This window comes from Notamacropus eugenii, chromosome 5, assembly GCF_028372415.1.
Source record: "Notamacropus eugenii isolate mMacEug1 chromosome 5, mMacEug1.pri_v2, whole genome shotgun sequence".
NCBI classification, from domain to species: domain Eukaryota; kingdom Metazoa; phylum Chordata; class Mammalia; order Diprotodontia; family Macropodidae; genus Notamacropus; species Notamacropus eugenii.
In genome coordinates this window covers 64,953,218-64,976,561 of record NC_092876.1, presented here as the reverse complement: position 1 = coordinate 64,976,561, position 23,344 = coordinate 64,953,218, and the positions used below count along the sequence as shown (strand labels likewise).

The following is a 23,344-nucleotide window of genomic DNA, read 5'->3' as shown; positions in this document are numbered from 1 at the left end:
AATTAACCGCATGGAGATGATAATATGCAAAGAGGCTAATTAAATATTCCCTGGAATACTGTATGTATTCCAAGTGGCCTTTTTCTGTTGTATCATTCTGCCTAATTAGGATTATAAAATCAAAGACTGTCAAGAGTTGGTAGATCTCTTAGAACACATTGTCAGAAATGGGAGAGGCCTTAGAACAGAGAACATCAAAGCTGGGAGGGCCATTAGAACACAGAATGTTGGAGCTGAGAGGGGCCTTAGAACACAGGACATCAGAGCTTGGAAGGCCCTTAGAACATGGAATATCAGAGATATCACAACAGGAAATGTCAGAGGTAGGAAGGGCTCTAGAACCCAGAATGTCAGAACTGGGAGGGTCTTTGTAACAGAATATTTGGAGAAGAGAAGTCTTAGAAGGTGATAAGATGGTTGCCTTCAAGTACTTGAAGAACAGTCATGGTGGAAAGGATTAGATTTGTTCTGCTTGGCTGCAGAAGGAGAACTGGGAGCCACGGAAAGAAATTATAGGGAGACAGATAAAAGTATGACTTAATTATGTGTTTCTAAAGGAAACAATCTGATCAGCACTATCAAAAGCTGGAACAAGCTGCCCCAGGAGGTAAAGGGATTCCTCACACTGGAAGCTTCCAACAGACGCTACTTGACCAGTAGGCATTCTCTCTCACATATCACTTGATTAACAAGTATTCATTAAGGGTCTACTGTATGCCAGGCATTGGGCTAAATGCTGGGGGGTTAAGAAAGGCACAATATGGTACTTGCTCTCAAGGAAGCTAACATTCTAATGGAGTGAGTTGGACTAATGGAGTTTTTGGAATCTGGAAAATGACGGGGTGGGATTAAGTAAATGTTACGGTCCCTCCCAACTCTTCATTTATGGTTCTAAAATTCTAAACATTTGGCTACATAAAAAAAATGCTAAATATGTGGATCTAAAAATTATAGAATTCCTAAATAGCTTGCCAGGCCCCTTCCAAGGCATTCTGTGAAGAAAGACTTTTAAAGCTGTTTGTTCCATGTAAGATTTTGCTATTCTAGTTTCTTGGGTTTTTTTTTAAAAAGACAAGTCCATTTCCAAAGGTGAAAGAATAGGTGGGAGCCAATTAAGTGCCTATGGCTCTCCCTATGGCCAATTTCTAAGACTATGCTAAGGCAATCTGTGGCACATGTGCCCATTGCAAACAATGGACTGCAGGTCACTGATATGGGCTGGTGGATGCCACCGCCACTCATGTACACACCTCCCTCTTTCAACTCTCTGCCCAGGACTTGCTGTACCAGTTCTTGCTAGAGACATGCCCATCACATGCCATGTCTTGCCCCTCTGTGTCCAAAGCAGTGGCTAGCAAGACTGAAGGACTGCCCAGAAGTCAGAGGGGAAAGATTTGGTACCTTGGCACATCATTTTTTTAGAAGGTTACCAACCTCTGTGTATGGGGTGTGGGTACATGCCTAGAATCCCCTCATCTGGGGGATTATCTGAAGTCTGGCATTATATGGGAAGCCCCTTATAAATGGCCAGTAGGCTGCCTAAGAAAGGGCAAACTGCCTCAGGCCAGAAACTGGGCACTTTAAAGTTCCTGTTCCCATCAGCACAAGTGGCTCATGTGCTTCCAGTCTGGACAACATAGGGAAACCCACCCAGTCTTAAGGGGGAAAAAAAAAAGCTTATCAACTCCCTAGCCTGATACACACACACACACACACACACACACACACACACACACACATTTATATGTATGTATGTATGTGTGTGTATGTAGATAGATAGAGATACGAGGGTGTGTGTATATGTCAGACTAGGGAGTTGATAATATTTTAATTAATATTCTGTCTATCTATCTTAGACAGATAGCATGTATATGTATATAGATACATGTGCGTATGTCAGCTAGGTGGCTCAGTGAATAGAGAACCAGCCTAACATCAGAGAGACTCATCTCCCTGAGTTCAAATCCAGCCTCAGATACTTCCTAGCTGTGTGACCCTGGGCAAATCACTTCACCCGGTTGCCTCAGTTTCCTCATCTGTAAAATGAACTGGAGAAGGAAACAGCAAACCACTCCAGTATCTTTGCCAAAAAAACCCCAAATGGGATGATGGAGAATCGGACAAGACTGAAATGACTGAACAACAACAGATCTGTATCTATAAAAAACTGACCCAGAGAACCATGTTTATAAATATAACAAGTTTTAAAATGCATACATAAGTGAATGCATATGTATGTATGCCTATACGTACATATTTATATACACACATATGTGTATAAGTACGTAGTTACACTAACTTCAGTTATATATCTAAAAATCATAGATCCAAGGGCTACCATTGAGTTCAACTTTCTCATTTTACAGATGAGGAAACTGAGGCTCAGAGAGGGTAAGGTCACTTATTTGTCCAATCCAATGTCACAACATATAATAAGTACCAAACTCAGGATCTGAACCTCAAGGTCACACATATAATGTCAAAGGGAGGATCCGAACCCAAGTCTTTAGACTCCAGAATTAGTGTTCCTTCTCTGTACCAAGATGCCTCTTTCTCAATGACTATTTTCACATGACAGCCATAGCCTCACTTCCCAGGGAGCCTTCTCAAATAAAGACAACAAACTACCGATACCACAACATGGTGTGTTTGGGGGTGTGGTTTTTTGCTAGTTGCTGCAAAGAAAGGGGGATGAACCCTTTGTAGAAAGTTCAGCAATTTACCACAGCTCAATTTAATGATTTCAATATATACTGAGATACATGTGAGTCTTGTTTTGTGAGAAAGAGAGAGTAAAGGGAAAAGGAGAAAGAGAGGGAGGGAAGGAAGGAGAGAGGAAGGGAGAAAGAAAGAGAAAGGAAGGAAGGAAAGAAGGAAGAAAAAGAAAGGGGAAGGATGAAAGGAGGGAAGGGAGGAAAGAAGAAAGGAAGGAAGGAAAGAAAGAAAAAAGAGAAGAGAACTCTCACCAAGAAGAGCCACCAGGAGGAGGATCACGACTATGTAGTTGACGTTTTTCTCCTTGTAGAAATACAGCAGTAAGCAGAACACAATGATCTCCACGAGCTACAAAAGAAGAGATAAAAAGTAATCCGTACTCATCCGTGTAAAACCTTCACCACTCACGGTTCCATCTATATAAAAGCCCTCCAGGAAAGGGCTTTGCTGAGGCCACACCACACTGTGGTGGCAACTCTTTGCCCTCCAAGTCCATGGAAGCCCCGTAACTGCACCACTTACTGAGGAAGCTCTGAGGAAGAGAGTGATGGGAACCAGCCTGGCTAAGCCTGCAGGGAGAACAGGGTAGAGTGAGGTCTGTGGTTATGTGACCCTGGGAAAGTTCTTTATTCCAACTCTCAGTCTCCTTATCTGAAAAATTGGAATAGTAATAACTGTAGCATTTACCTTACAGGGCAGTTATGAGACTCAACTGGACTCAGAAAATCATAGAATTTGAGCATTGACAGAGAATTCAGTGGCTCTCTCTTCCAATCCATTCCCAATAATGATAATCATCTCCAGGATGACCTAACAAATGGGCATCCAGCGGCAGCTTGCAGGCCCTTGTAAGGGAGAGCCCACCATCTCTCCAGGCAGCCCCTTTGCACTTTGGGGTGCATGCTCTGCCCAACATCAAACTTAGATGTGCATCTTTGCAAAATCCACCCACTGTTTCTGGTCATGCCCTCCAGAGCCAACCAGAAAAAATGCTAACTTTTCTCTTCAAATACCTGGACCAGGGTTTTACATCCTTGTTTAGATCCTCTAAGCTAAACATTGGAGTTCCTTCAACTGGGGGGGTAATGGACAGAAATAGGGAGGATGGTGTATAATTTGCTAGCTTGCAAGATCTACATAAGTGCTAACTATTCCTATTATCTTTGTTCAGAGACGTTCATCACCAGGTTAACCACAAGGCAGTGAATTGTTTTGTGACAGCTCGTAGATTCAGTCAGAAGGGACCTTAAGAGGTCATTTTGTCTAAACTCTCTCCATTCCCTGTCGCTCGGGTTGTACAGATAAGGGAATGAAGGTCTGGAAAAGTAAAGAAACTTACCCAGGGTCACAGAGTCACTAAGATAAGAAGTGGGACTTAGACCAGGTCTTTCTAATGCCAAAGCCAGCCCTGTATCCACTAGGCACACTACTAATGACTATCTATTAAGTAAGAGGGTTAAGTGTGATATGTATTAGTGGAAGTAATGCCCATAAGAACAAACTCACAGATGCTTTAAAAAAATAAATCTCTCTCCAAAAGTCTTAATGAAATTTTAAACTTTAGTGGCTGACATTCTCTATTCTAAGGCCCCTTCCAGCTTTACATTGTAGGTTCTAAGAACAAACTCTGACATATCAGGTTTTAAGGACCCTCCTAATCTGATAGTCTATGTTCTAAGATCCCTTCCACTTTGACATTCTAAGTTCTAAGGGCCCTCCCAGCTCTGGCATTGTCTATTTTAAAGCTCCATGCCCCCATCCCCCAGCTTTGTCACTCTGACTTTTAAGATCCCTTCCAACTCTGACATTCTATGTCCTAAGGTCCCTCCCACTCTGACATTCTGGGTTCTAAGGTCCCTCTCACTCTAACATTCTAGGTTCTAAGTCTCTCCCACTCTGACATTCCAGGTTCTAAGGTCTCTCCCACTCTGACAATCTGGGTTCTAACATTCTATGGTTAAATAACCTCGGGTACCTTACATAAACACATTTTAAAAAGAGAAAAATATAAAGCCTGTCTCCTCAAGGTATTTATAAGCCCAGCTGTGCCTTCTAAGTGAATGCCATCAAGGTCTCTTACCATATATAAAAGAAATGGCCAGCTCACTAAGTGTTTAGTGATGTTTTCTCCTGTCATCTTTTCATGACTGTTGGGTCCAAAGGTGACCAGCAAATAAGTGCCTATGATGGCCAAACCACAACCTACAAAAGACAAAACATAACGCCCTGTGGGGAAAACAGGGACACGACATAAAGACAAGTTAGTCAATTAGTAGATGGAATGGGATGCAGAGTTATACTTCATGGAGGCGAGAGCTAAAGAAAGGGGGAATGTGGTCGCTGTGACTAGAAATTAGCCTGGCCTTTCAGGCCCAGGAAGCCCAAGGACAATGAAAGAATCACTTTAGCATCTAATAGTCTTACACACAAAAAGTCAATGACTAATGAACCAAAACATTCCCACCCACCTTCGTGGCTCCTCAGCCCCAAACTTCACAGAAAGGAAAAGAAATGAAGTCAGCTTTGCTCATTACTGGGCTTCGGTGAAGCAGCCCGGGGACGGGGCGGAGGAGCAGCCCGGGGAGCAGCCCGGGGAAGGGGCTGGGGAACAGCCCAATTACCCTCCAGGGAGAGGAGCACGTTGGGAAAAGTAAGTAATACAGCAAGCAGAAAATGAGAAAGAAAACTTACTCAGAAAATCTTTGGGTTTCCATTTTTCTTTGATGAATATGATTCCTATTATGGCACTGGCTGCAAACAAACATACACAGGACCGAGAAAGATAAGGAAAGGTTTACACCAGCTCCACATTCGTGGGTCTAAGCCATCTCAAAGTATCGCCCTTAACTGTCACTTGTTAACCCTAGATATGGAATCAGGAAGGGGAGCAAGTTCAAGTCATGCCCCTAATATTTATTAGCTGCGTGAACTTCGGCAAGTTGCTTAACTTCTCTGGCCTCAGTTTTCCCATCTGTTAAATGAGGCAGTTACATCAGGGAGTCTCCACCAGTTCTAAATTTATTCTTTTTGGTTGCTGTTGCCGTTGAGTTTTTTCAATCATGCCTGTCTCACCCCTTTTCAGGGGTTTTCTTGGTAAAGATACTGGAGTAGTTTGCCATTTCCTTCTCCAACTCATTTTGCATATAAGGAAACTGAGACAAATAGAGTTAAATGACTTACCCAGGGTCACACAGTTTGTAAGTGTCAGAGCCATATTCAAACTCAGGTAATGAGTTTTCCTGACTCCAGGCCCAGTGCTCTATGCACTATGGCACCATCTAGTTGCTCTTATGACCTGGGATTTAATTGGTGTAGGAACTCTTGGTAAGGTTGCTTCTGCCTAGCACCTGTTCTGTGTCCTAAGTAGAGACCCCAAGAAAGAGTAGTTGACTTGGAGAAGTGTAGTAAAGACATAGCTCTGTTAATAATGGTGTAGCCTAGGTCAGGTCACTTTCCTTCTCTGGGACTCAATTTCCCCTTTTGTAATATGAGCACATTGGCCTGGATGACTGGCAAAAATAATTGGGTTTAAACATTCAGCTTTGAGATGGCCACAGAAGGCACTGTGTGCCTTCCCTCCCTGCCTTCCCTTCTCCACAATACACATGGCGTTTTCCCTATTGGGATCATTCTGCTGATGTTTCAGGGTCTCCATTTTCCCTTCTCTCCCCAAGCCCAGCTCTGCCTGCCTAGGTCAGTCTGTGGTACCCAAATCCCTAGATCTGACTCTTCCAAGGACACACAGTTGCACACAAAGTTCTATGTATCTTACCAATAACAGAGACGGCGCTGAGGGGCACGATCAGGGACAGAGGCGCGAAGGCATAGGATGAGAACACTCCCAGTTCTCCCAGAAGCATCAGGAATAGGCCAAGCCACCATGTCTTGGTCTTGAAGTAGGCCCGGGGGTCCTTAGAGCCCGCCAGCCGGATGTGACTGTATTTCTAAAAGGAGAATACCAGATTGGGAATCAGATTCAAATCAAAGGCTCTGGCTTTGGAGTCAGGATCTCAGTTCAAATTCTGCTTTGTGCGCACTTGTACTCAATTTCCTCCTCTGTAAGAAAGATGAAAGTATTGCCTTTGAAGGCCCTCTCCAGCTCTAAATTTCTGATTCTATGATCCCATTTCAATTCCTTATTAGCTGCGTAACCCGGGACAGTCACACTCCCTGCTCAGACTGGGACTTCCTCCCCTGTCAAATGAGGGGATTGGTCTACATCATCTCTAAGAGCACAAGATTATGACAAATCACCGGGCCTTACATTTAGAGCAGATGCTTGACAGCTGAATTGCCTTGTTTTGCTGCTGAGTAACGGAATGGAAGTCAAGACAACCAGCTTTGCTCCTGTGTGTGACTTTGGACAAACACCATAAATTTTCTGTGTCTTGCTCTTCTAATACTTAAAATGAGGGCTGTCTACAGTCCCCTCCAGCTTTCAAATTCAATGATCCTGTGACTCTCAGAGGAGGGAGGGACCTACCAGGTTATCTCAATCAATCGATAATAAACATTTATTAAGCATGTCCTATGTGCCCAGCACTGTGCCCATCTACTCCTATCTATTCCTGAGTAACAAGTGGTCACTTAACCTTTCCTTTGACTCCTCTGAGTCTCCTGAGATAACCTACTTTTGGAGAGCTCTGACTATAAAGGATTTTCCCATACATTATTAGAGAACAGCTACCTCTGTCTGCACGTGCCATGCATCGCTCCTATCTCTGCCCTTGGAGGCTACAAAGAACAAGCACAATCCCTCTTCCATACAATAGTTCTTCAAATATTAGCAGGCACTCCCAAGCCTTCTCCTATCCATCATAACCATTCCCAGTTCAGTTGGTCAGTAAACATTAACAAGCATTTACCACGTGCCAGACACAAAGTATTCTTTGTGCCAAAGACAGTGCCTGCCCTCGGTCTAATGAGCAAGACAACATGCCACAATTATACACGCTACGTACAGGATAAATTGCAGGTAATAGAGGGAAGGTGCTACAATTTAGGGGGATCAGGAAAGACTTCCTGTACAAGGGGAGGGGGGCCAAGTTGCAGCTTGAAGGAGGCCAGGGAAGCCAGGAGATGGAGAGGAGGAGGGAGAGCATTCCAGACATGCGGGGGCAGGGAGTTGGTGAAAATGCCTGGAGTTGTGAGATAGAATATCCTTTTTGAGGAGCAGAGAGGTTAGTGTTTCTGGATCATGAAGTACATAAAGTATATGAAGACTCTAAAAGACTAAGTTATGAAAGGCATTAACATAATAAATATGTTAACATAACGAAGCAGGGTTTTATATTTGATCCTGGAGGTGCTAGGGAGACACTGGAGTTTATTGAGTGTGTGTGTGTCTGTGTCATGGTTGGACCTGAGCTTTAGGAAAATCAGTTCAGTGACTGAGGGAAGGATGAAGCGTAGTGGGGAGAGACCCGAGGCAGGTCGACCCACCAGCAGCTACTGCAACCGTCCAGGTGTGCAGGATGAGGGCCTTCATTAGGGTGGTAGCAATATCAGAGGAGAAGTGCTATGAAGGTAAAGTAGACAGGACTTAACAATTCTTCAATGGATCATCGTAGGGCATTATTACCAGGCCTGAACTACTATCCGGGCCATGTCTATCTGGCCAGGCTCCAGTCTGTCCATGTTCTTCCTAAAATGTGGTACCAGGAATGGAACACAATACTCCATGTGACAACTTCCACCCTCCCCTCAATTAGGGTACTTGATTCCCCCACCCCAATTCTACAAATATATATTACGTAAAGTAGGACTGAAACAGTTCAGTTTTGATGTTTAATACCTGAACTGGTGATTTGCGATTTCATCTGTATGGGGGAATCTCCCATTGTGGAAATACCCTCCACAGTTACAGATAAGAACTCTTATGTAACTTACAGCAGAGAACAATATATACACAGATTACAACAATGCAACAATGTAAATGCAAAGAGATACAATCATGCGATACTCAAAAGTGAAAGTGAATGCTGCAAAATTACAAAGAATAAGTTTGGCCCCCGAAGAAGAGCGCCCCCCCCACTCCTGAGAGGTGGGGAACGGGGAATCCACAGGTATGGAACACTGCACATACTGTAGGTTTTTTAAAAATGGACTGATTGGTTGTGCTGTTTTTTTTCCTCTTCCTCTTTTTCTTTTAAAAAACTATTTGTTATCATGGCTATCTGGGAGAGAGGAAGGAGAAAAATACAGAGGGAAATTGAGGTGACATATAAACGAACTATATCGATAAAAATTTAGTCTAAAAAAAAACTTGCCCAGAACCCTGAATGTGGAAACTCCCTTGGCTGGTGCAAATCCCCAGCTCCTCTGTGATTTATATTCTCAGAAGGCTAACAGGAAGTTGAATCACTTGCTCCCTGTCACAGAATGAGGACTTCTCCCAGGCAGGACTAGAATTCAGGTTCCTTGGACTCCAGGGTTGGCTTCCACCCACTCTACCCCATGAGCTTTCTAGCCCAACCCCCAAGTCCTTTGCGAGAACTTGTGATTCAATTGGGGATGGATACTCCATCCACTGGTGCTGATCACAGCCCATTTATGACTTAGGAGATGGTCTTACAGGGTCTCTGTGACTAGAAAACTCACCCCACCAAAGACACATCCCAGTGATGGGCGGGTTTTGAACCTTAGCTGTGTTGTTCCTTGGAGAAACAAACACAGAGTCCATCACTGGGCCCATGCTCTAAAGGGTTCCTGCAGGGTAGGACCTGCTGAAGCAGGCTCAGAAAGGCCATTAGGTGGCTCAGTGGATGGAGTGCCAAGCCTGGAATCAAGCCGACCAAAGGTCAAATCTGGTCTCAGACGCTTACTGTGTGACCCTGGGCAAGGCATTTCATCTCTGTTTGCCTCAGTTTCCCCCTATGTAAAATGGGGACAATAATAATACCTCCCCCCCAGGCTTGTTGTGGAGATCAAATGAGATATTTATAAAGGATTTAGGACAGGGTCTGGCACATAGTATGCACTTTAAAAAATGATTGTTTTCTTCCTTTCATCCTTCCTTTCTTTTTCCATCTTTCCCTTCTTCTGTTCTTTCCTTCCTTTTCTCCCTCCCTTCCTCTCTTTCTTCTTTTCCTTCCTTTCTTCCTTCTTTCCTTCTTTCATTTTTTCTGATAGCAGAGCCTCCAAGAAACAAGGTTCAGGTCAAAATGTGGCTTTGAAGGAGGGCTTTTACCTTTAAGTAGAAGAATATTATTTTTTCTCCCAATATATAAGCATTTATTTTCTCTTCTTTTTCCTTTCCCCAATTTGAAATAAAAAATAAAACCAAAGCCTTTGTAACAAATACACATCATCAAGCAAAACAAATTCCTACATCCAAAAACGTATTTCTCATTCTGCACCTAGAGTCCACCACCTTTTGGTTATTCAGTCAATTAAGCACTTACTATATGCCAGGGACTATACTAAGCACTGGAGATATAAAGACAAAAAAACAGCCCCTGATCTGAGACCTCCCAGTCTAATGTGGGAGACAACAGAGAAACAAGGTCCGTGGAGGATAGATACGTGAGGGGGAGTTTTGGAGGGAAGGCCCTAGGATTAAGGACTAGGAAGGGCTTCTTGTAAATAGTGGGACTTTTGCTGAGGTTTGAAAGAAACTGGAGAAGCCAGGAAATATAAAAATGTATTTCTCCCTCTGTGCCCTGTTCCCACAACACCCTCCAAACCCCCGTCCAAAGATAGGCAGCCTGTTTCATCAGCTAGCAGTCCTTAGGAGTCATGGTCGATCAAAGTTAAGCCTGAGGTCCGTAAGCCAATGACAAAATGATTCTCTCCGGAGCTCACTGAGATGTATTTTATGAATGGAAAGAGCACTGGCTCCTAGATCTGGACCCAAATCTAACCTCCCATCTTTGCTGTCTGTGTGCCCTTGGACAGATGACTCCACTCCTCTGTGCCCCAGCTTCTTCATATGTAAAACAAGAAGGCTAAACTCGATAGCCCCTAAAGGTCCCTTCTATGAAACCCAGTGCTTATTAGCACAGTTCCTGCTACACAGTAGGCACTTAATAAGTGATTATTAATTGACTGACCGTGAAGCTGCATGTGTTCCAAAGAAGACTCAAAGTCTCCCGTGGTAAGTAACAACAGGAGGACAAAATTTCCCAACTGGAGGAGTGCATATTTTTTTCAAAAACGCTGCCCCCCTCCCCACCTCTTTTCCTGGCTCCACTGCCTTACTATGTCTCTTGAAATGTCATTTCAAAGTTTCTGTATCTATTTCCTTCTTCCTCAGCTAAACAATAAGGTTTCTGATGAGGGCAGGCTTGGTGTCTTATTCCCCACTGCATCCCCTGTGGAGCTGAGTCCAGGGCCCAGGGATATTGTAGGTACCCACTAAATATTTGTTTAATGGGGAAAAAAAAAAAATCAAATAGCACTGGAGAAAACAATCATCACTGATATGTTCACCAGTTCTCAAGAGCAAGACACCCTGGGAGGGAGGGGAAGGGAAGAAGAAGAAGGTGTAGGAGAACTTCCTATAGTTCAAGCAGTTTGATGAGTAGGGCGGTGAAGATCAAACCCACTCTTTAGTCTGGCCCATTCATAATGGCACCCACAATACCTAGCAGCAAGGCACTAACATTCCACTTTGCTCATTCGCTAATAAGTATGCATGCCTTATGCTCTTTCCTGGAAATACAAAGATGGAAAATGACATAGTTCTTGCCCTCAAGAAGCTTAAATATAACAAGTGGGGTACAACATGGCGGCTGATAGCACTAATGTGATCTCTGTCTCCATCGAGAAGCATACCATCTCAGGATAAGCACATGGCATCCTTACTGTATTCTGCCCTAATGAACATGAGGAGAGTATCATGCCCAGTCCTGCATTTTAGGGAAGTATTTTAGGGAAGGAATCTGTTGAGTTGGAGAACCATCCCAAGAGGGTGAATATCCGTGATGATCCTCAATTCCATCTCATTTCTTAGTCTAGGGAAGATTCAGGATGGGACACAGTAGCCATTTTCAAGTATTTAAAAGGCATGGAAAAGGGATTCATTTGTTCTGTTGGGTCCACAGAGCAGAATTCAGAGCAAAGACCCAAATTCAGCCTCGATGTCAGGACAATCTTCTAGCAGCCCAGCATGCAACTGGTTGCTTCAGAAGAAAGTGATTTTCCCCTCCTCAGAGCTATCCAAGTCAAGGCCAGATGACCACTAGTGAGATGGATGCCTGAGGGCATTTTGGGTTAGACCAGATGGAACAGATTTAGTGACTAAAAGGCCCTTAGACATCATCTAATCCAACTCCCTCATTTTACAATTGAGGAAACTGAGCCCCAGAGAAGTTATGTGCTTTGCCCAGGGTTACTGAGTTCCCTTCCAATTCAGCCTTTGTGAGGCAAATGGTGACCCAGTGGACAGGGTGCTGAACCTGGAGTGTGGAAGGCCTAAATTCAAATCCACCCTCATGACCTTGAGTAAGTCACTTAATCTTTACCCGCCTCCATTTCCTCATCTGTAAAATGGAAATAAAAATAAGATGGCCTTCCTCCCAAGGTTGTTGTGAAGATAAATACTTGTAAAGTGTTTTGCAAAGCTTAAAACTCCATAAATGCTACTTATTACTATATTGTACATATTTTATATGAACCTATCAATTGTGTTTGTCCTTCATTTTCAAAGAGGGCCGTGACATCAGGGAAATGATGACGTGACTTGCAGTTGACTTGGATTTAAATGAGAGAGGGCTGTGCAAGGTCACCAGCCTTACTTTCTCCTCCAGAGCCATCTGGGTCCAGTGATCAGATATTCATTAGGCCGACTAGACATGGCCTAGGGTGCACCTATCTATACACATGTTTTATCTCCCATGACCCTCAGGAGAATACAAGCTCATTTTTATGTTCCCAGTGCCTAGCAGAGCAGACCCTCAATCAATATTTGTTAAATTTTATCAAATGGATTTAGCTCCCCAAAAGTGTGGAGCAGAGAGCCCTCGACAGAATCCAGGCTCAGTCTGTAATTACTGACAGGAATGCCCCATGGACAAAGCATGGAGGGACGTGAGCAGAGCCTGGCAAACCAGGGCCACTTAAAGTTGATCTCAGACTTGTTTTTCCCAGCAGCGCTGAGGTCCAATACTCACCTGGAGATTGAGGGCTATGCTGACGACGAGATGGCCAAAAATAGCCAGCAGTGCACCGATCAAGTTTTCCTGCAAGGAAAATGAAATGGGCAGAGATGAAACCCTGGTCCTACTCACAGGAGACAATGGTGCCCATAAGACTAGGTGAGAGAAGGTCCAGAAACTGCAGAAGCTTCACAAAAATAAAAGAATCACTCAACACAAGAATACCCCAAAGTAGTTATTTAAGATGAAGTTGGACCATTTATAGATTCCCAGGCTTTTGGGATTTGTCAGAGGAGCAAAGTCTGCCAGGTAGGCTAAGCTAATTTTTTACTCTAAGCGTAGGGGAAGCTGTCCCTGATGGTCCAGGGGGTTAAGGATTCAGCGGCTGCTGCTACTACTTCCTGATTTTCTAGGGGGGAGAGGAAAAAAAGCCAGACCACAGGAGTCAGTGCCCTTCAGACCCACTGACATGCCAGTCATCATAACCAATACATCCAAGGCCTCTATTCATCTGAACCAGTGCTACAGCTTTGCTGAGTATTCTTTCCATGCTATGGCTAAGTAAATATCTTTTTTTTAACTGTTAGATGGCCTCCAAATACTTCATGTTATTCTAGTCCTGTAACTGAAGCACCAGATTGACCAGAACCATGCCCAGCCTGTAAGAGAACTGGAAGGGACATTAGTACACAAGATATCAACGTTAGATGGTAGCCTGGAGCAGAGAATGTTCGACTTGGGAGAAACTCAGCAATCCAGGATGAGTGAGCTGGGAGGAATCTTCGAACATAGAAGGTGAAGTTCTAGGATCACAGATTTAGAGACAAAAATCATAATCTATTCCCACTCCTTCATTTTTTAGATGGGGAAGACAAATGCCTCAGAGAGCTTAACAGACTTTCCAAAGGGCACAAAAATATGAAATTGAAAAATCGAGATTTGAACCAAGGGGCATCAACTTAAAATCCCATATTCTTCCCTTTTTTTGGACACAATGCCACCTTTGTGATGTAAAAAGAAAGTTAAAAATGGACAGGACCTTAGAGACCCAACCCCTGATTTTACAGATGGGACAAAATGAAAGCAAGAAACTAAGTACTAGGTTGAAATGCTTCACCCAAAGGCACCCAGCTCATGACTATACCACTTACTGACTGAGTGAGCTTGAAGTGGGGATGATTTTTCCTTTCTGTGCCTCAGTTTCCTCATCTGCAAAATGGGGGGAGTGGGCTGAGATGGAGTTGGTCTAGGTGGGGAACCTGCGGCCTCAAGGTCACATGTGGCCTTCTGGGTCCTTGGTGCAGCCCCTGGACTGAGTCCGAGTTTTACAGAAGAAATCCTTTCATTAAGAGGATCTGGTCCGTGAAGTTTGGATTCAGTTAAAGGGATGCACTTGAAGACCTACAGGGCCACTTGCGGCCTTGAGGCCACAGGCTCCCCACCCCTGATCTACATCATCTCGGAGATATCTTTGAACTCTAAAATTCTATGATTCTATGCTAAGAGAGGTGGAAAACAAGGCTGGAGGAAATTAGGGGATTATTAAGATTGGAATCCCATCTCCAGAAAGAAAACTGATGAATTCTGAGGCAGACTGAGGAACAGGTTCTCCCTTTTCTCTATTTTTCTTGCTTTTTTTTTCCCAACATGGTTAATGTAGAAATATGTTTGGCATGACCATGTGTATGATACTATCATAGTGCTTACCTTTGAAATGAGTGGGGGAGATGCTTGAGGGAAAGAGAATTTTGAACTGAAAATACTTTTTATGTTTTAAAAAAAGGATTGGAACTTAATAATTTCTTAAAGGACTAAGCCAAATTGACACAGGGCATTTTTTTTTTTACCTATAATGCAAGGAAAATGTAAACAGGATGAAAATTTCTATTTCAAGGTCATATATGTACATACACACATGTGTTATAAAGATATCTGTTTCTCTTTCTCTCTATGTGTATATATACACACACACATATACATGCATACACATGATGGACCTGGTATTTCTAGTGTTAAAAACCTATTTCACAGTAATTATTTTTCCATGAATGCTGAGGGAGTCATTGTGATAGCGCAGTAGATAGAGATCTGACCTGGAAGTCATAAAGACCTGGGTCCAAGGTTTGCTTCTGACTAGCTGGGTGATGGTGGGCAAGTCTCTCATCCACTCAGTGACACTCCCCCTCACCTCCCCCCAGCCAACACTTTAAGACCGCAAATCACAGAGAGCTAATAGTCTGTATTGGTAGAGGGAATTTCCAGCGGAAGTTCCCTACACTGATAAAATCACAGATCCTGATTTAAAAAATAAAAACCCAAAACAAGTGCAGATAGGGCAACTTTAAATTAGATCAGCCTATTTTCCATAAACTCCCTTGTGTACGTGAAAACTACTTGACTAACAAGTCATTATTACTAATTGACACTTATAAACAACCCTTTTATTTAAAGATTTCAAAGGGCCTCAGACGTGTTAATTATATCTCAAAACCTTTCTGAAGTGATGATTGTTCCAGTTTTATAGTTTTCTGTGTTGTCTCCTAGAGTTAGGCAGACAAAGGCTGGGACATACCTGAGGTCACCTAGCGAGGGGCACATGGAGCTACTCCTACGCTCTGGCCTGACTCCTTATCTCTTGGCTTCCATCGTTAGACCAAGGCATCCCAGTCTTAGGAAAGTAGGGTTGTCACATTAATAATAATAATAATATTTGTCACATTAATAAAAATAATAATTAATCCTATCCCAGGATTCCATGGTGTATGTGTGAGCCTGGAAGAGTGGCCTGACCCCTACAAATATCAAGTAGAACATGGCAGCCACACAGCTACCCCGGATACTATTGTTCACAGGATTTAGAAATGGAAGGTATCACCTACTTTGAGCCCCTTATTCTAGACAGAAGGAAACCAGGACCTAATGGGGTGATGTGACTGAGCCAAAATCATTCAGAAAGTATCAGAGCTGGGATTGAACCCCCCTAGGTCCTTTGATTCCAAATCTAGTTTGCCAGTTCTTGAATGGTGGAGCAGAGACTTGGCTCTGTAGTCAAAGGATCTGGATTCAAATCCCTGCTCCGATCCCTTGCTACTCGTGTTTGCTCACCCTTGGCTGTTTGCTCCTCTATTAAAAAAAAAAAAAAAAAGGGTGCTTGGACAGGATGACCTTTGAGGTCCCTTCAAGTTTAGACCTATGACCTTATGAAATTCTTACATTTATTTCCAACAGTGAAAGATCAGGCCTCAGTCATCCCCAGTGTCATTTCCCCCATATTTCCCAACTCGCAGTTTTTCAGATCAGGTTTTAATAACAGTCAGAGAAAATATTTCAGCCATTTAGTCAATAAACATTTATTAAATGCCAGTTAGGTGCTAGGCACTGTGCTAAGGGCCAAAGATACAAAGAAAGCCAAAATATAGCTCCTGCCCTCAAGGTACTCCCAGTCTACAGGGGGAGGCAGCATGCAAACAACTGTACAAACACACAACATAAAGGATTAATAGGAAATAATCAACACTGGAAAGGCACTAGAATTAAGAGGAGTGGGGAAAGGTTTCCTGCAGGAGGTAGGATTTTAGGTGGGCCTGGAAGGAAGTCTGGAGGCAGAGATGAGGAGGGAGAACCTTAGGGAAAGCAGATGCTCAAACCAGATGCTTCCTGATGCTGAAGGATAAATTTAATAGCATTAAATTAACAGCATATTCCAATCTGTGTTCCTCTCAAAGACCAAGATGTTGGTGCTGCATGTTCATAGGACAGACATGCTTCCTTTCCTAAGCAGATGACATTCTGCATCCCCATCTTGTCAAAAGCAATTCCAGCTAAAATCTCCCCCTTCTACAGGAAGCCTGTCCCTAACCCTGTCAATTCTGGTGCCTTCCCTTTGTTGATTATTTCCTATTTATCCTTTATACACCTTGTTTGTACAGAGTTGTTTACATGTTGTCTACCTCATTAGACTGGGAGCTCTAGACAGGGACTGTCTTTTGCCTCTTTTTGTATCCCTAGCACTTGGCACCAGTGCCAGGCACCTAAAAGATACTTAATAAATGTTTACTGACTGACTTGTCAATGCTTCGTTAAAATGATGGGTTTTCGTCCTGTTTTCTCAGGTTCTTAATTGGGAATGTCTGAAGAGGAGAGAAAAAGGGTTAACAATAATGATGTTCCTGTTCCCCCCCAAAAAAGGAAGGTCAATGAAGTATTTTTTAAAATGCAAAGAAGTTGGGAGCCAAGATGGCGGAGTAGAAAGACGCACATACACATAGCTCCGAACCCACAACCCACAGAACGGCTAGAGGGGACCAACTCACGGTGAATTCTGCACCCAGAGGCCACGGAATATTGGAGCGAGGGAGATTTCTGTTCCGGAGAGACCTGCAAACCTCTCGCGGGGGGTCCTTCGCGCTGCGGACTGGGCGCCGGGACTGGGAGCAGAGGGCAGCCCTGCAGCGGCCGCGACACTGTGAGGAAAAGATCCGAGCGGGCTACGGGGACGGGATCTCCAGAGGACACGCGGGAACCTCCACCCACAGAGGGACCCGCAAACCTCTCGCAAAAGGTCCGTCGCGCTGCAGACGCGGAGCCCAGCCCAGACCTGTGGCGGCCGCGGCTCCGTGAGGTACAGATCCGAGCAGGCTTCAGGGACGGGATCTCCAGCAGCGGCACAAGCCCCTCCACCCACAGGTGACGGGGGTCGGTGAGAGAGTCTCTTTGGCGGGTCGAGAGGGGAGTGGGGTGCCCCCATGGCTCGGGCCCCCCGAGAGATAGAAGCTGAGAGGCGGCTGCAGACAGGGGCTCCCCAAGCGGGCGAGAGCCTGGATCCATTGTGGAAGGTCTGTACATAAACCCCCTGAGGGAACTGAGCCTGAGAGGCAGCCCTGCCCCGACCTGACCACCTGAACTTAATTCTCACACTGAATAGCAGCCCTGCCCCTGCCAAAAGCCCTAAGGCGGGAAGCAGCATTTGAATCTCAGACCCCAAACTCTGGCTGGGAGGACCAGGAGGAGAGGTGGGTGTGAGGAGAATATTCAGAGGTCAAGTCACTGGCTGGGGAGAATGCCCAGAAAAGGGAAAAGAAATAAAACTATTGAAGGCTACTTTCTTGGAGAACAGACATTTCCTCCCTTCCTCTTCGATGAGGAAGAACAATGCTTACCATCAGGCAAAGACACAGAAATAAAGGATTCTGTGTCCCAGACCACCCAATGGGCTCAGGCCATGGAAGAGCTCAAAAAGAATTTTGAAAATCAAGTTAGAGAGGTGGAGGAAAAACTGGGAAGAGAAATGAGAGGGATGAAAGAGAAGCATGAAAAGCAGATCAGCTCCCTGCTAAAGGAGAACCAAAAAAATGTTGAAGAAATTAACACCTTGAAAACTAGCCTAACTCAATTGGCAAAAGAGGCTCAAAAAGCCAATGAGGAGAAGAATGCTTTCAAAAGCAGAATCAGCCAAATGGAAAAGGAGATTCAAAAGCTCACTGAAGAAAATAGTTCTTTCAAAACTAGAATGGCACAGATGGACGCTAAGGACTTTGTGAGAAAGACAGATATCACAGAACATAGCGAGAAGATTGGAAAAATGGAAGATAATGTAAAATATCTTACTGGAAAAACAACTGACCTGGAAAATAGATTCAGGAGAGAGAATGTAAAAATTCTGGGACTACCTGAAAATCATGATCAAAAGAAGAGCCTAGACATCATCTTCCATGAAATTATCAAGGAAAACTGCCCTGAGATTCTAGAACTAGAGGGCAAAATAAATATTCAAGGAATCCACAGAACACTGCATGAAAGAGATCCAAAAAGAGAAACTCCTAGGAACATTGTGGCCAAATTTCAGAGTTCCCAGGTCAAGGAGAAAATATTGCAAGCAGCTAAAAAGAAACAATTCAAGTATTGTGGAAGTACAATCAGGATAACACAAGATCTAGCACCCTCTACATTAAGGGATCGAAGGGAATGGAATAGGATATTCCAGAAGTCAAAGGAACTAGGACTAAAACCAAGAATCACCTACCCAGCAAAACTGAGTATAATACTTCAGGAGAAAAATGGTCTTTCAATGAAATAGAGGATTTTCAAATTTTCTTGATGAAAAGACCAGAGCTGAAAAGAAAATTTGACTTTCAAACACAAGAATGAAGAGACATGAAAAGGTGAACAGCAAAGAGAAGTCATAAGGGACTTACTAAAGTTGAACTGTTTACATTCCTACATGGAAAGACAATATTTATAACTTTTGAAACATTTCAGTATCTGGGTACTGGGTGGGAGTACACACACACACATGCACACATGCACACATACATAGAGACAGAGTGCACAGAGTGAATTGAAGAGGATGGGATCATATCTTTAAAAAAAAAATGAAATCAAGCAGTGAGAGAGAAATATTGGGAGGAGAAAGGGAGAAAGTGAATGGGGCAAATTATCTCTCATAAAAGAGGCAAGCAAAAGACTTATTAGTGGAGGGATAAAGAGGGGAGGCAAGAGAAAAACATGAGGTCTACTCTCATCACATTCCACTAAAGGAAAGAATAAAATGCACACTCATTTTGATAGGAAAACCTATCTCACAATACAGGAGAGTGGGGGACAACGGCACAAGCAGGGTGGGGGGGAGGATAGAGGGGAGGGCATGGGGAGGAGAATGCAATCCGAGGTCGACACTCATGGGGAGGGAAAGGATCATAAGAGAATAGAAGTAATGGGGGACAGGATAGGATGGAGGGAAATATAATTAGTCCTATACAACACAACTAGTATGGAAATCATTTGCAAAACTACACAGATTTGGCCTATATTGAATTGCTTGCTTTCCAAAGGGAAGGGGTGGAGAGGGAGGGAGCTAAAGAAGTTGGAACTCAAAGTGTTAGGATCAACTGTAATGTTCTTACCACTAGGAAATAAGAAATACAGGTTAAGGGGTAAAGAAAGCTATCTGGCCCTACAGGACAAAAGAGAAGACGGAGACAAGGGCAGAGAGGGAGGATAGAAGAGAGAGCAGATTGGTCACAGGGGCAATTAGAATGCTTGGGTTTGGGGGGGGGGGAGGGGAGAAAAGGGGAGAAAATTTGTAACCCAAAATTTTGTGAAAATAAATGTTAAAAGTTAAAAAAAAAATGCAAAGAAGTTCAGGAGAAAGCATCAACAAATAGGACAGTTTTGAAGCAAAGTGTGGAATTATTATAGGCATTTTAAAAAAATGCAAGTGACATGAAATGGAGATGCAAAGTTTCATATCTAATCCTTGTTTTGTGTTCCACCATTGTATGTGGACACATGCTCTTTGCGGGGGGAGCATTTAAGTTCAGAATAAAAAGTTCATTTAAAAAAAGCCAAGGACAATGCATTTAACTGCATGCCATTCATTGATGCATTTTGACCTAAATGTGAAGATTCTTAGCCGTGTCAAACAACAACCGAATCAGAGGTTATTCTTCCCATTTTACAGATGAAGACATTGAGGTTTGGAGATGAAACCTCGCCAGCTAGTAGATGGGAGACTGAGATTCTGAGGCATCATGATGTGTGGTACAGGTATCAAAGGCAAGTCCCACCACACTCCCCTGGGCAGCCCAAACAAGATTAAAATGTAATTGGTAAATTTTAACGAAATACATAAAAATACAATAGAACATAGATAGCATTAATATGTGATTTTCTAAGGGAAAATCCAGCCTGCAGGGATATCTGTGTCTGGTTTTGGTGGCCCCCATTTCTGAGTTTGATCACTGGTGTAGTGAATAGAGCTCTGGACTGAGTTCAAATCCCACCTCAGATCACTGTGTGTTCCTGGGCAAATCACCTAACCTCTCTTGGTTTGCTTTATCTATAAAACGAAGGAGGTAGACTCAATGACCCCTATACTTCCTTCCAGCTCTCAATCTATGATTATCCTTAGTCCTTAGACTGAATTTGAAGTCAAAGGGAGGAACTAGGGTATTATGGGAAAAACAGTACAATTATAGCCAGATGTGTATGCATGGACCTTGGACAAGTCATTTGACTTTCCCGAGCCCCAGTTTCCCCATTTGTAAAATGAGAGTTGTGATCCTCACACTACCTACATCTGGCTGCTGACATGAGGGAGCATTTTGTAAACCTTGAAGATCCACAAACGTGGGAATGACTCTTATAATCTCCACCATGCTGGCTGTCTCAGGGAAAGTGGGCAGGCTTTCCACCTACTTACTGATATAATGCAATTGCTTCTGAATGACTGGGGGCGAGGGTTGGGTTGGATGACTCAGTTCTACATCTATAGGTCTGTAATTCACAAAGCTGTGTTTGATTCAGCCTTCTCTGGAAACAGAGAATACTAGGGAAAAAAGAAGGGGCTTCTCTGGCAATGAATCAACAAACTCTTATGGACAGCCTAGCATAATTACAGGCACTTACACACTTCCTGACCTGACTTCAAAGCCCAGCTCTCTACAAAAATCCTACTCTGCTTCTGAAGTGAATATATAGCATTGCAGGAATGTTAAAAGTAGCATAAGCTCTGGGAGATTCTGATGTCAAGAACTCATCGCCTTGTCAGGGAGATGGGGGGCAGATACAGAGGGGGAAAAAAGGATGAAATAACAAGGCACCCAAGGAAGAGAATAGACAATACAGGCTAGGGGGAATCATATCTGTGCCACAGTGCAATAATGGTGGAGATATAGCCGGGCATTTACCCCTGCAGGTGCTACAGAAGCAGCTACTGGAGACCCAGAAAAGGTAGTTCTAGCCACCACAGTCCATGCTCTGTCAGGAAACTGATCTGATTTTATCAGTGGAATTGACATGAAAGCAGAGGCGTTACTGCCTGCATTGTTGCTGCACTCTAAGGATCATGGGACTTTTCCATCTGAAATTTTCCCCAGGTAGAGTTTCCCCCATTAGAATGTGAACTCCTGGAGAGCAGAGAGCATCCCAGTGGTATCTCTCCCCATTGCTTTGAACACTGTAAATGCTCCATAAATGCTTTATTCACTTATTCATCTATGAATGAGTAAATAAAGATGTGGACAGTGGGTTGGACTACAGCTCTTCGGATGGATTAAATACCTAACAGTTACTGAGCAAAAAGAATCTTTACATGAACTGACACTACTCAGAGGATCCAGGAAAATGGCTTGTTTATGTCTGAGCAGGCCAAACCATTGATAATAAATAGCCATAAAACATATATTTTAGTAAACTTATTTTAAATTTTAGTGCTATAACCATAATAATAACTACCATTTATCTGGTGCTTTAAGATTTATAAAGTGCTTTACAAATACTATCTCATTCTATCCTCACAACAGTCTTGGTACGTAAGGTGCTATTATTATCCCCACTTTGCAAATGAAGAAACTGAGGCAGAAAGCAGTTTACAAGACCTGTCCAGGGTTACACTGCTAATATGTATTAAAACAACAGACTCTCGGCTGGGAAGGGACTTCGAACACGGTCTAGATCAGGGGTATTAGTCCCCCTTTTTTTTTGTATCATGGACCCCTTTGGAAGTCTGGTGAAGCATGGCTCAGTGTAATAAGTAAAAGTTTTTGAATAATTAAAGGAAATGCTAAATTTCAGTTAGAGGGGGGTGAAAATAAATACATCTCTTTTTCCACCCCTTGAGATTCATAGAATCCATGAAATCTATCTGTGGATTCTTTGGCTGGGTTGAAGAACCCCAGGTTAAGAAGCCCTGATCTAAATTAATCTGTATCTGAATGAGACTTCCCCTCTACAATCACAACCAAAGTGGTCATTCAGCCTTGGCTTGAATACTTCCAGTGAAGGGAAACTAAGGCAGCCCATCCCTCTTTGAGCAGCTTCAACTCTGAGGAAGCATTTCTTGACATCAAGAGTAAATTCTCTTGTCTCTTCCACCCATAATTCTTGGTTCAGGTATACAAGAATGAGCAGCAAAATTCTAATCTTTTTTGCCTAGGACAGCCATTCAGCTGTATGAACACAGTAATCATGTCTCTGTCCCCTCACCCAGACCACCAACCCTCTCTTACCAAGGTTAAATATGCTTCTAAAAAGTGATGTGACAAGGAGGCATTTCACCATCAGGATGACCCTCCTGTGAACACTGTCCAGCCTATTAATTTCCTTCTTAAAACATTTTGCCCCAAATGGAAGACAGTATTACAGATCTGATCCAACCGGGGGGAGTAAAAGAGGACCACCACCATTTTTACTCTGGATTCTCCTTCTCTCTTAATGCTGCCTAAGATGACATAACCTTTATTTAGGGGCAGTTAGGTGGTTCAGTGAATGAAGTGTGGGGTCTGGAGTCAGGAAGTTCTGAATTCAAATCCCGTCTCAGATACATACTAGCTGTGTGACCTTGGGCAAGTCACTTAATATCTGCCTCACTTTCCTTATCTATAAAAGGGGAATAATAACAGCATCTATATGCCGGGGTTGTTGTAATGATCAAATGAGATAATACTTGGAATGCACTTAGCATGGTGCCTGTCACACAGTAGGTGCTATATAAATGCTAGCTCTTATTATTAATAATTTCCTGCCACATCACG

General features: G+C 43.3%; 1 protein-coding gene across 3 annotated transcripts in view; it reads right to left on the bottom strand.

Moving 5' to 3' along the window:
* Positions 1–23,344, bottom strand: part of NIPAL3 (NIPA like domain containing 3) — a 60,026-nt gene that overhangs the window by 20,667 nt on the left and 16,015 nt on the right. For 2 of the 3 annotated variants that reach the window (XM_072609325.1, XM_072609326.1), the window contains exons 3-7: positions 12,828–12,896; positions 6,488–6,659; positions 5,407–5,466; positions 4,796–4,941; positions 2,967–3,063 (exon numbers count right to left, since the gene is read on the bottom strand). In XM_072609325.1, coding sequence (XP_072465426.1) covers positions 2,967–3,063; positions 4,796–4,941; positions 5,407–5,466; positions 6,488–6,659; positions 12,828–12,896 — 544 coding nt within the window. The remainder of the gene's footprint in view (positions 1–2,966; positions 3,064–4,795; positions 4,942–5,406; positions 5,467–6,487; positions 6,660–12,827; positions 12,897–23,344) is intronic. The other variant, XM_072609327.1, reaches the window with a different exon arrangement.